This window comes from Chiloscyllium punctatum, chromosome 1 (assembly GCF_047496795.1).
Source record: "Chiloscyllium punctatum isolate Juve2018m chromosome 1, sChiPun1.3, whole genome shotgun sequence".
NCBI classification, from domain to species: domain Eukaryota; kingdom Metazoa; phylum Chordata; class Chondrichthyes; order Orectolobiformes; family Hemiscylliidae; genus Chiloscyllium; species Chiloscyllium punctatum.
In genome coordinates this window covers 159,810,023-159,824,185 of record NC_092739.1, presented here as the reverse complement: position 1 = coordinate 159,824,185, position 14,163 = coordinate 159,810,023, and the positions used below count along the sequence as shown (strand labels likewise).

General features: G+C 45.2%; 1 protein-coding gene across 1 annotated transcript in view; it reads right to left on the bottom strand.

The window, feature by feature from the left end:
* Positions 1-13,931, bottom strand: part of npm1b (nucleophosmin 1b) — a 130,450-nt gene extending 116,519 nt beyond the window's left edge. The window contains exons 1-2 of the mRNA XM_072577614.1: positions 13,807-13,931; positions 8,420-8,502 (exon numbers count right to left, since the gene is read on the bottom strand). Coding sequence (XP_072433715.1) covers positions 8,420-8,502; positions 13,807-13,918 — 195 coding nt within the window. The 5' untranslated portion in view covers positions 13,919-13,931. The remainder of the gene's footprint in view (positions 1-8,419; positions 8,503-13,806) is intronic.
* Positions 13,932-14,163: the final 232 nt, after the last annotated feature.

Here is a 14,163-nt window from a genome sequence, read left to right as displayed (position 1 = left end):
ACTCTCACTCTAAGCCTATGCCTTCTAGTTCTGGACTACCCGACCCCAGGGAAAAGACTGTCTATTTATCTTATCCGTGCTCCTCATGATTTTATAAACCTCTATGACATCACCCCACAGCCTCCAACACTCCAGGGAAAACAGTCCTAGCCTATTTAACCTCTCCTTATCGCTCAAATCCTCCAACACTGGCAACATTCTTGTGAATCTTTTCTGAACCCTTTCAAGTTTCACAACATCTTTCTGATAGGAAGGAGACCAGAATTGCCTGCAATATTCCAACAGTGGCCTAACCAATGTCCTGTACAGCCACAACATGACCTCCCAACTCCTGTACTCAATACTCTGACCAATAAGGGAAAGCATACCAAACGCCTTCTTCACTATCCTATCTACCTGTGACCCCACTTTCAAGGAGCTATGAACCTGGACTCCAAGGTCTCTTTGTTCAGCAACACTCCCTAGGACGTTAGCATTAAGTGTATAAGTCCTGCTAAGATTTGCTTTTCCAAAATGCAGCACCACGCACTTATCTGAATTAAACTCCATCTGCCACTTCTCAGCTCATTGGCCCATCTGATCAAGATCCCATTGTAATCTAAGGTAATCATCTTCGCTGTCCACTACACCTCCAATTTTATGTTATCTGCAAACTTACTAACTATACCTCTTATGCTCACATCCAAATCATTTATATAAATGATGGAAAGTAGTGGACCCAGCACTGATCCTTGTGACGCTCCACTGGTCACAGGCCTCCAGTCTGAAAAACAACCCTCCATCATCACCTTTGGTATTCTACCTTTGAGCCAGTTCTGAATCCAAATAAAGAAGAGAGGAGTGATCCTAAGGGAAGAGTGCTAAACTGGGCCAAGGCCAATTATAATCAAAATTAGGCAGGAGCTGGGAAATGTGGATTGGACACAGCTATTTGAAGGGAAGCCGACATTTGAGATGTGGGAGGCTTTCAAAGATAAGTTAAAGATAGTGCAGGATAGGCATGTCCTGTAGAAGGCAAAGGATAGGAAGGGCAAGATTCGTGAACTGTGGATGACAGGAGAAATTGTACGACAAGCCAAGAGGAAAAGGGAAGCGCACATAAGGTCTGGGCAGCTGAGAACAGAATGGGCCCTGGAGGAATATCGGAAGAGTAGGACAAGTCTTAAACAAGGAATCAAGTGGGCTAAAAGGGGTCATGAAATAGCTTTAGCAAACAGAATTAAGGAAAATCCCAAAGCATTTTATTCTTATACAAGCAGCAAGCGGGTAACTAGAGAAAGGATTGGTCCACTAAAAGATAACGAAGGAAGGCTGTATGTCGAACCTGAGAGAATGGGTGAAATTCTGAACGATTATTTTGCATGTGTTCACTAAGGAGAGGAACATGATGAATCTTGAGATTAGAGACAGAAGGTTGATTAGTCTGGATCACATTGGCAAAAGTAGGGAAGATGTGTTGGGTATGCTAGAGGTTATTAAGGTGGACAAATCCCCTGACCGGATGGGATCTATCCCAGGTTGCTGAGGGAGGTGAGAGGGGAAATAGTTGGGGCAGTGACATATCTTTGTAGCATCCTTAAATATAGGAGAGGTGCCAGAGGACTGGAAGGTTGCTCATGTTGTCCCCCTGTCAAAGGGGGATATTCCAAGTAACTACAGACCAGTGAGCCTGACATCGGTGGTGGGGAAGTTGCTAGAGAGGGTACTGACAGATAGAATCTTTATTTATTTGGAAAGGAATGAGCTTATCGGTGATGGGCAACATGGTTTTTTGCGGGGAGATCGTGCCTTACAAACTTAAGAGTTCTTTGAGGAAGTGACCAAGTTGTTAGATGAAGGAAGGGCTGTTGATGTCATATCAAACACCTTTAGTAAGGTGTTTGATAAGGTCCCCCATTGTAGACTAATGGAAAAAGTGAAGTCACATGGTGTGCTGGGTGGATAAAGAACTGGTTGAGCAACAGGAGACAGTAGTAGTTGAAGGGAGTTTCTCAAAATGGAGAAAGGTGACCAGTGGTGTTCCACAGGGGTCAGTATTGAGGCCACTGTTGTTTGTAATATACATAAATGATCTAGAAGAGGGCACTGCTGGTATGATCAGCAAGTTTGCAGATGACACAAAGATTGGTGGAGTGGCAGAAAGCATAAGGGACTGACAGAGAATACAGGAGGATATAGATAGACTGGAGAGTTGGGCTGAAAAGTGGCAGATGGTTTTCATTCCAGACAAATGTGAGGTGATGCATTCAGGCAAGTCTAATTCTAGACAGAATTATACAATCGGAAGAGCCTTGGGAAAAGTTGATGGGCAGAGAGATCTGGGAGTGCAGGTCCATTGTACCCTGAAGGTTGCTGCACAGGTGGATAGAGTGGTCAAGAAGGCATATAGTACACTTGCCTTCATTGGACGGGGTATTGAGCATAAGAGCAGGCAAGTCATGTTGAAAATGTACAAGACATTGGTTCGGCCACATTTAGAATATTGTGTACAGTTCTGGGCGCCACATTACCAAAAGGATGTGGACGCTTTAGAGGGTGCAGAGAAGGTTTATGAGGATGTTGCCTGGCATGTAAGGTGCCAGCTATGAAGAGAGGTTGAGTAGGTTAGATTCATTTTCACTAGAAAAAAGGAGATTGACAGGGGACATGATCGAGGTTTACAAAATCATGAAGGGTATAGACAAGGTGGATAGAGACAAGCTTTTTCCAAGGGTGAAGGATTCAATAACAAGGTCATGCTTTCAAAAGTGAGAGGTGGAATGTTTAAGGGGGATACAAGGGGTAAGTACTTCACGCACGGTAAGTACTTCACACAGAGGGTGGTGGGTGTTTAGAACGCATTACCAGCAGAGGTGGTAGAGGCAGGCACAGTAGATTCGTTTAAGATGCGTCTGGACAGCTGCACGAGTAGGTGGGGAGCAGTGGGATACGGATGCTTAGGAATTGACCAACAGGTTTAGACAATACATTTGGATCGGCTCAGGCTTGGAGGGCCGAAGGGCCTGTTCCTAGGCTGTAAATTTTCTTTGTTCTTTTCCCCTGTATTCCATGAGATCTAGCCTTGCTAATCAGTTTCCCATGGGGAACCTTGTCAAATGCCTTACTGAAGTCATATAGATTACATCCATTGCTCTGCCCTCATCGATCTTCTTTGTTACTTCTTCAGAAAACTCAATCGAGTTTGAGAGACATAATTTCCCACGCATAAAACCATGTTGACTATCCCTAATCAGTCCTTGCCTTTCCAAATACATGTACATTCTGTCCCTCAGGATTCCTTCCAACTTGCCCACCAACCTTATGCTCACCAGTCTATAATTCCCTGACTTGACCTTACCACCCTTCTTAAACAGTGGCACCACATTAGCCAACATCCAGTCTTCCAGCACCTCACCCGTGACTATCAATGATACAAATATCTCAGTAAGAGGTCCAGCAATCACTACCCTAGCTTCCCACAGAGCTCTGGGGTACACCTGATCAGGTCCTGGGGATTTAACCACTCTTATGCCTTTCAAGAAGCCTAGCACTTTCTCCTCTGTAATATGGAGATTTTTCAAGGTGTCACCATCTAGTTCCCTACATTCTGTACCTTCCATGTCCTTTTCCTATAGGAAGGAGACCAGGATTGAACACAACATTCCAAAAGTGGCTTAACTATTGCACTGTGCATTCCTCTCATCCATAGTCACATTTTTAGATGAAATAACTGAGAATAGACTTGCATCTCTATTTCGATGATAGATATTTCTTGATGTTACTAGTGTCCAAAAATTCATTAACCTCTTTTTTGAACATATCCAAAGACAGCTTTCACAGCCCTTGGGAATAATTTTAACTATGTATTAAGTAAAGAAATTTCTTATCTGTCCTAAATGGCTTGCCTCTTATTTGGAGACCACACAGCCTGTACAAATACAGTATGGATACATAAAAGGTAAGTCCTAAGTTTCAACTGGGTCACCTCTCATTCTTTGAAACTCTGAAGAATACAGATTCAATCTCCTCAAAGTGTAGTCCCTCCATCCAAGAATTAGTCTGGTGAGTTTGTACTGCACTTCCCTGATAGCAAATATGTCCATCCTGAGTAAGGGGACCAAAATTGTGTAGAATACTCCCAATGCAATTCCACCAAGGTTCTAAAAATTGCATCAGGACATCTTTAGTCCTGTAATACCAGTCAGCATACCACATGCCTTCCTAAATGCATGGTGAACATACGTCACCCTTCAATCACTTATGAACAGGGACATCCAGATCCCTTTGGACGTCAACACTTCCCAAACTCTCACCATTCTGCAGCTTGTGGGAAATAGTTAAAAATCTGAAAGAAAAAGTGCAGCGCTTTATTTTCTATAATGGTGTTTATACCATCTTTGAAGTTCAACATACTACATTGTATGCAATCTATTTCCCTTCATTATCCAAAATGATATCCCATGGCATCTTCAAAATCATATAAAATTAAAGAGTGCACTGTAAATTTAAGGCCTTAGAATGGGAAATGGTGAGTCAGAGAATCAATAACAGTTAATGTCTAGCCTGAAGAATGACAAACAGCCTCTGGCTAAAATGTGAAAAGAAAAATAAGTGCTAAAAAGAATACAAGGAGAGTTGAAGTCTCTAATTAACCCACTTTAAATGGTTCTTGTGCAATATTCCTGGTCAAAGAGATGAGCCTGGAGCAGTGGCAAAGAAACCTAATGGCATGTATAACAGGGGAGCAACAGGGTGGCACCTTGGCAAACAGCAGCACTAAGCGACAGCTCAGGTCTCAAAAGCTTTTACCTTGGAACGACATGGCTACAAAGCCGAGATTCCAGTTTCATGATTGGACAGCTCCAGCTAAATTCGAGAGAGACTGGGCGCTTTGATAGACTTCTCTGGCTTTCCGGTGGTTGCATCAATTTGCTACGAATGTCTCCTATCTTCAAGCCAATTTTGTATCCCATTGGCTAGCTTCCATCTGGGGATCCCATGTGATCCAACCTTCCTAACCAATCTACCACGTGGAACTTTGCTTTGCTGAAGTCCACAGACAACTCTACCTTCAATCTGCTTTGTCACCTCTTTAAAACAAAAAACTGAAGTTAGTGAGACATGATTTCTCACAAACAAATATGGAGTTTAACAACTTTGGGGCAGATGTTGAAGTCCTATGCTCTCCCCCCACCCCCACACACTTGTTATCACATGGTCTGCCTTTACACACAACCCACTGTTAGCCACTAAGAGTCCCCATTAGCAGCTATTTACTCTCCTAGGCTGACTGTTATCCACCCCCTCGTCGGTTCAACTGTTTTTCTTTCTCTGTGAGCTCTATCTCCACCTATCATTTAATCCTTACCCCTTCTCCCCAACCAACATTCTGCACATAAATCAACATTTGCCTAGCTACCATCAGTTCTGAAGGGTTACTGGAACTGAAACAATAACTGATTTCTCTCCACAGGTGCTGCCAGACCTGCTGAGTTTCTCCAACAATTTGGTTTTTGTTATGAACAGAATCAGCATGAATTTGCGCTTGACAAATCTATTGGAATATTTTGAAAATGTAGCTTAAAGAGTTGAAATAGGAGAACCAGTGATGTAGTTTCCTTGGTCTTTCAGAAGTCTTTCAATGAGGTTCCAAGCAAGAGACTAGCATGGAAACTTAAAGTACATGGGATTGAGGCTAGTGTACGTGGCTACAGATCTGATTGACAATCAAGAAACAAGTTCTTAAAATAGATGTGCAAGGCAAGTTTTCTTTCCTTACAGACAGTGATAGGTGCTTAGAACACAATACCAAGGGAGAAGCTGATTTGATAGCAACATTTACGAGGTGTTGAGACAGATACGAACAGGCAGGGAATAGAGAGATAGAGACCATGTACAGACAGGTGGGATCAGTTTAGAATGACATCTTGATTGGCAGAGATATGGTGGGCCGAACAGCCTGTTCCTGTGCAGTACTGTTCTGTTATGCTAACGAGAAGAATAAACTGATGGGTGGCAGCCAATAACTCGTGGGGGCCTGCAGGAATCAGTGCTTGGACCCCATCTACTCACAACATATATTAATGATTTAGATAAGGGAATTAAATATATCTAATTTTGCAGACTACACAAAGTTGGGTGGGAGGGTGAGCTGTGAGAAGATGCAGTGATGCTTCACTGTGATTTGGACAAGTTGAGTAACAGGGAAAATGCATGGCAGATAAAATTAATGCAGAAAAGAGAGGTTATCCACTTTGGCAGCAAAAACAGGAAGGTAGATCAGCATCTGCTTTAGATTGGAAAAAAGTTGCAATGCAACAAAACCTGGGTGGCCTTAATTCCTTGTCAAAAGGACAAGATGGTTTACCAGACTGATTCCTGGATGGGCAGGGCTGACGGATGGACAGAAACTGAACTAATTAGGATTAACTTCAAAGTTGTGACAGACCAATGTTAACATGCCATTGACACAAGGTTTCCAGGCCTCTCTGAACAGAGGATTAGAACCAGGGGATTGGAGGGTTTCAAATGCTTAAGAACAGGGCAAAGAATAACCCAGGAAGATGCAGACCTGTCAGGTTGACATCAATAGTCAGAAAAATGATGGAGGCCATAGTATGAGATATGATAAACATTCACCTAGAGAATATGAAGTTAACACTAGACAATCAACATGGCTTTGGCAGGTTTGATAAATCAAATGGAGTCCTTTCTTCAAGTGACACAGGCACTGGATGAAGGTAGTGCTGTGAACATTTAGAAACCATTTGATATGGTGCCACATGGCAGGTTGGTGAGGAAATTAAAAATGTGTGGGATTGATAGGTCCTTGGCAGCATGGATTACAAATTGTTAAAATATAGGAAACTGAGGGCAGATATAGATGGCTATTTCTCAAATGAGAGGTGAGCGAAAAGCGGTGCTCCCCAGGGTTCAGTGTTAGGACCCTTGCGTTTTTCTGATTTGGAGGTGTGCTATGAGGAAAAAAATCTCAAAATTTGCAAATGATGCAAAACTAGGAAAAATAGTGAATTGTGAGGATGATACTGAGCAATTTCAAAGAGACATTGACAAGTTGGCCAAATGGGCAGACACTTGGCAGATGAATTTCAATTCTGGATTAGTGGTGCTGGAGATGAATTTCAATGCAGAGGCAGGAGGCAATTACATTCTGATACAAGAAACATGGAGACACAATACTGACTCAATGGTACAACTTTGAGGGAAGTACAGGAGCAGAGGGAACTTTGAGCTCAAATGCATAATTCTCTGAAGATGGCCAGGCAAATTGAAAAAGTTGTTAAGAGGGTTTATAGGATTTGAATTTATAATTAGAGGAGCAGAGACCAAAAGCAAGGAATCAATGGTACAACTCTATGAATCCTGGTCAGACCACACTCGGGAGCATTGTGTTCAGTACTGGGCATCCACTTTAGGGAAGAATGTTAAATCCCTAGTGAAAGTGCACAAGAGTTTGCCAAAATGATATCAGGAATTAAGGATTTTAGATACAAGGAAAGGTTTGAGTGATTCGCTTTATTTCCTTTGAAGTAGAGTGACCTCATTGGAGTGCTCAAAATTATGTTCAATTTTGACAGGGTAAAGGAATATATTCTGTTTCTGCTAGTTGGTATGTCAGTAACTAGGGGGTCACAATTTTAAGACTGTCACCAAGAGAGCTAGGAGTGAGATGAGGAGAAACTTCCTTACTCAGCGTTGTTACGATTTGGAATATGCTGCCTGGGGGTGTGGTGGAGGTGGATTCCAGAGGATGTTTCAAAGAGAGTTAGATATCTGAAAGTGACAAAGTCAGAGGGCAACAGAGATAGGATCAGAGAATGGGACTGGCTGGGCAGCTCCGTCAGGATCTAGTACAGACATGATGGGTCGAATGGCCTCCTTCTGTACTATAAAATTCAATGACTTTACAAGAATAGGGAAAAATCTCAAACCTATAAAATTCTAACAGACCCACACAGAAAAAATGTTCTCGATGACCAGGAATCCAGACCCAGGAGTCATACACTAAGGATCAGGGAGTAGGCCACAGTGGCTCTTGAGGTGCAGTGATAGTGTCCCTACCACTGAGTGTGTTCAAATCCCACCTGGTCCAGAAGCATGCAATAATATCTGAGCAGGGTGATTAGAAATACCCATGACGTTGGCTATTTAGGACTGAAAAACAGAAATTTCTTCATCCACAGAGTGACAAGGATGTGGAATTCACTGCCAGGAAAGTGGTTGAGGTTTAAACGTCGAATGTTTTCAAGGAGTTAGTACAAGTCTTCTGGCTAAAGTGATCAAAGTATACGGGGAGAGAGAGGGACCAGAGTTGGATAACCAGCCATGTTGATAATGAGTGGTGGAACAGGCTGAAAGGTCTGAATGGCCTGATACTGCTGCTATTTTCGATGACAATCCCATCAGTGAGGACACTCACCGTCCTTAGAATGAGTTGGTGTGCCATCCGATCATCATGCACCTGGAATTTGTATTCCTTTCGTCCTTCCTCCAGCACACATCCTAAAGAATCAAATCAGAAAAATTAACTTGACCAACTCATTTCCAAGGTGCATGCAAAACATTTTTGTTGACAGCAAAAACTTTAAAAGCAGGTTTGTAAAAAAAGGGACATTCTCCCAGTGTCTGCTTAGGTTTCCTCCTGGTACTCCAGATTCCTCCCACAGTCCAAATATGTGCAGATTAGCTGGATTACCAATGCTAAATTGACCAAAATGTCCAGGGATATGCAAGCTAGGTGGATTAGCCACAGTAAATGCAGGGTTACAGGGATACGGTAGAGCGTGGGTCTGAGTGGGATGATCTGAGGGGATGGGTTCACTCGACGGGCTGAATGGCCTGCTTCCACACTACAGGGATTCTATGACCTAAATTTTCTAAGCTCCTACCAATGAAGAAATACTCTGCACATTTGTTCTTCCTGCCACATTAGATAACCGCGCCTCTCAAGTAGAACCAAATTCCCCTTCCGGGCTCTAATCAGTCCTACTCCTCCTATGACCACCCCTTTTATTATTTATGTGTTATTGAAAACTTTGGGATTCCTTCTCATGTCACTTGTAGCATCTGCTTGTTATCCCCGTTGCTTTTCTCCTCCCTTCAGCATTCATATTACATTTTCTATATGATACCTGTCTTTCACACACTTTCCTTTTCTATCTAGGGAACTCTGGATTTGCTTGCTGCCCCTGAACCTTTTGAAGGCTTAAACCTCGACTTGTGTTGAAACCGTTTTCTCTCTGAAGGTGATTCAGCTGAGGCTGTGGCAGATAGATTTTTGACTTCCAAAATGAAAAAGGGGAGTCAATGAACAGGCAAGAAAGTGGAGTTGAGGCAGAAGATCAGCCTTGATTACACTGGAATGATGGCAAAGTTAAAAATCACAACTGCAGGTTATAGTCCAACAGATTTATCTGGAAGCACTAAGCTTTCAGAGCACTGCTCTTCATCGGGTGGTTCATCAACGACCTGATGAAGGAGCAGCACTCCGAAAGCTAGTGCTTCCAAATAAACCTGTTGGGCTATAACCTGGTGTTGTGTGGTTTTTAAACTTTGTACACCCCAGTCCAACACCAGCACCTCCAAATCACGAACGTTGGCAGACTGGGTTGTATCACTGAACTCCTTTCCCTTTTTGTTATGAACGTGAACTTAATAAGCTGGTTATACTTTAAATGTGACTCCTTTAATTCAGAGGTGAAACAGAACATTGCGGCACGTGGGATAGTCATCTGCCCAGAAACACACCTGCGTGATCTGTGACTGCAGCTTAAATCCAAATAACAGGATTCCCACCTAGGAACATTGTGAAAGAACGAGTGTAAGAGACAGAAATCAAAGGGAGCCAGTCTTTAACGTTTCAGCATCTTTTAGCTTTAACACTAAGTGAGTAAGACAGAAAAACTCAATGAGAGTCACGATACTAATGTTGCTTAGCAGTACCTTATGTGACCAGATGGTCTCCATTTTCTCAGAAATAAGGCAACGTCTAGCTTTCAGACTTGCAGTCTCTCCCCAAGTTGAGCGGCTGCTCCAAATTTTCAGCCACAAGTTCTCCCACCTGGCAAACTCAGTGCCTCAAGGATCTGTCCAGGCAAGATGGAATTGCCACCCTCCCCAAGAAACCCAAACAAACTGCTGGATGTCAGTCTCAACCAGATAAGCTAAGCAGTACTTCTCTTTCACCCCTGACTACAGGTACCAGCCACTCTTTCCCCTCCAAGGTGGCGGCTGGAACAGCAAGACAACAGTCAACAGAACAGTGCCCATGGTCCACTATGGGGCCCAGGACTTTTACAGTGTGCATGTGGGTGAGACAGCACAAAACCACAAGAATGCAACAGCAAGTAAGCAAGGGCTAGGCAAAGGAGAGAGACCACTATAGGAAGTACAGTCAATGGAATATTAACATTTTATTTTACTTTAGCAATTATCTGGAAGACATGACAGGTCTACTAATCCAGAGACCCAGGCAATATCTCAGGAACCCACAATGGCAGATGGTAGAATTTGAATTTAATAAAGAACAGCTGGACTTTAGGATTTAACAACGGCCATGACATTGTTGTCAATTGTCAGAGAAAAAAAAAATCTGATTCACTAATGCATTTTAAGGAAGGAAACTGCCACCCTGCCCTCGTTTGGTCTCTGTGTGACCGCAGACCCACAGCAAAGTGGTTAAACTCTTAAGTACCCTCTAGGCAATTAGCGATGGGCAATAAATGTCGGTCTACATGCTAACATCCCATGAAAGAATGGATAAAAAAAATTATTAGCTATTTTTACTTAGATATGCAGTCATTTAAAGTATTGTGGTATTGTATTCCAAGTAAAGGGTACACATTCAAATTATTTTCTTTGTGATGAAACTCATCTCCAGTTTTAACATGGGGTTTATGGAACTAATGCCAACATCAACTTCAAGTTGTCACTTGGAGACACGCAACCGCTACTGTGAGGTTATCCTGCACTGCTCCACTGCTTTGACGTGGAAGGTGAATAGTGAGCCAACAAGAGTTGCTGGAGCTGAGTCTTGCTAGTCTAGGTCTGCTTTGGAACGTACATGGCGTGGAGGAGCTGGTGTTGGACTGGGGTGGACAGAGTTAAAAATCACAACACCAGGTTATAGTCTAACAGGTTCACTTGGAAGTAATAGCTTTAGGAGTGAGCAGCACTCCTGTGAGATTTTTAACTTGGAATACACACTCTAATTGGTTGCAAGTGCTTTGAGATTTAATTGTGCTCTGACATTCCTCTTGCAGTAGCACAGCCCAAAGAAAAATATATTGCACAGTATTTTCCAACAGAGTTAACCAGTTAACACAAAAGTACCCAGGTTGGCATACTCATTGCTTAAGTGTCATTTGTTCTATGTTGCTTGCATTGAAAGAAACCAGCATAATGAAGCCTTAACATGTGAAAGCTTGTCTTTTGGTAATTCTCATTATGCATTAGGAATTTATGGAGATCATAAATGTATTCATTTTAATGACTTTTCTACCCCCTTGTATTCTATTCCTCCAAGTCAGCCTTGCATTATCCTTTTTGGATTCTTTCGTGTATCCGAAAATAACACCATTACTTGTATACATCCTGACCACCTTCCCTCCACAGAATGCTTAAAGTTCCTTTGTAAGGCCACCATGAAATCTGCCTCCACCGCGCCCTCACCTTGTACAGTCCAGATCTGGACCGGGTGCCACCTTAAAATAAACCTTCTCATCTCAGGTTACAACTTCTGGCACTCACTTTAAACCAGAATTTTCAGGTTCTCAATATTTCTTTTTCCCTATTCACGTACGAGAGGCAGGCACCCCTGGTTGGCCAACATTTATTGAACCCCTTTATCCCTACTTTCTGCCAATCAGCCAATCCTCTAGTGGCAATTCAGGAGGTGCTTCCAATCTCGTGCATCCGGCAAATTCTTCCAACATATCAAGGCAGAAGTTGCAAGACTGATGGATAGTATGCACTGCCAGAATGAGTAACTGCCCTGATGGCATAACATTACCCCCACAGGAACAGGTAGGTTTGAACATTAACAAACAAAAACAAAGCACTAGGGGAAGCTCCAGGTCTGGCAGTAGTCTGCCGAGAGAAAGAGTCAACATTTCGGGTCCAGGAATCAGTATTGGAAGATAGAATTTAATCCTGACAGTAACCCACCCACACCCATTCCCCTACATTTACCCCGACACCTAACCTTCACATCATGGAACAATATGGACAATTTAGCCTGGCCAATTCACCTAACCTTCATTCATTCCTGAAGGGCTTATGCCCGAAACGTCGATTCTCCTGCTCCTTGGATACTGCCTGGCCTGCTGTGTTTTTCCAGCAACACATTTTTCAACTCTGGCCTCCAGCATCTGCAGTCCTCACTTTCTCCCAATTCACCTAACCTGCACATCTTTGGATTGTGGGAAGAAACCGGAGCACCCGGGAGGAAACAGGGAGAAGGAGAGGAGAGGAGAGGAGAAAGTGGCTTAAAGGAAATCTGAGCAAAGACTTTTTTCTTAAAAACCCAGAGGCTGGTAGAAAATTAGAACACACTGCCTGAGAGACTGGTGGAAGCAGCCACCATTGCAACATTTAAGCAGTACCTGGACAAGAACAGAAAATGCAAGGGTTTCAAAGGCTATGGACCATTGGCAGGTAAATGGTATTGTTGCATGCTTGGTGCTTCTGGGTTGGCATGGACATGGTGGGCCAAAGGACCTGTTTCTATTGGGGACTGGGAGGGGTAGTTGTGAAGGTGGAACAATAAAGGGAGCTTGGGGCTTGGGTTTCAAACAATAAGGGGGGGGGGGGGAGGAGGAGAAAGATGGTGAGAACAACTAGGGGAGGGGGACAAAATAGGAGGAAGATAAAGTTCAAAGGGAGAGTGGTCAGGGGTTTGGACAGCAGTGTTTGCTGTTAGCCTTCAGGACAGTCAGTCTGTGAGATGAGGCTGAGAGGAAGAGGTTGGGGGGGATCTGCTGGAGAGGGTGAGGGTGCGGTCTGGAGGGATGGAGAGGGTGGACATGGGAGGGGTACCCAGAAGGGGGGCACACAGGGAAAAGGAGGCAGCACCTGGAAGGGGGTGGGGGATAAGAGAGAAAAGAGAGGAAGAAGACAGGGCAGCTGGAAGGGTAGGGGTGGAAGGCAAAGAAGAGAGGGCACCTGGGGAGTGGGGGGAGTGAGGAAGAACCAACCTGTTTCAGTGGAAACACTGCAGGGGGAGAAGATGGTGATGACGAGGGACACCACAGGGGGAAGAGGAGGGGCCACTTGGAAACAGGGGAAGGGGGAAGGGAGGAGGGGGTGGACAGAGGGGGCATGGAATGGCGGAGGGGGTAGGGGAGGTGAAATGGGGGATGGGGTGGGGGTGGGGGATGGGGTGGGGGTGGGGGAGGGGAGGGGAGGGGGGGGAGGGGGTAGGGGGGGAGGGGAGTGGGGTGGGGGTGGGGGAGGGGGTGGGGGAGGAGGGGGGGTGAGGGGGTAGGGGGGGGGAGGGGGTAGGGGGGGGGAGGGGAGGGGAGGGGGGGGGAGGGGGAGGGGGAGGGGAGGGGGTAGGGGGGTAGGGGGGGAGGGGGGGAGGGGGGGAGGGGGGGGGGAGGGGGTAGGGGGGGAGGGGGGGGGGGGAGGGGGTAGGGGGGGAGGGGGGGAGGGGGGGAGGGGGGGAGGGGTGGGGGTGGGGGGATGTCCCGCGCAATGGCTCCCTCCCTCCCTCCTTGTGGAGAAGCCAGGGCCTTGTATCCGCTCCTGCCGCCAGTGCCCCTGTGCCGGGTGGGGTTGGGGCCCAAGGCCCGGGGCCCTGCCGCTTACCGAACAGGTAAATGCTGGAGTTGAGCAGCTCGGACACGGACACCTTCCGCTCGTCCATCGGCCACCTGCGCCCGCCTCCCCGCGCTGAGTGACAGCAGCATTGACCAATCATAACGCCCCCTCCAGGACACCTGACCAATGAAGGAGGTCGTCCGGCTTTGGCCAATCAATAAGGGCGCGGGCCGGGAGGGCGGGAAACATACTAACCAATAGAGGTGCGAATAATAAGGCAGAAGGCGGGGGGCCTTGTTGATTGTATCCAATCAGCATGTGGGATGGCCTGTCAATCAGAAGCGGGGCTACAGGCTGATTGACAAGCTCCGTGTGTCTGGAGCGCCACCTCATGGCATGGTCCTG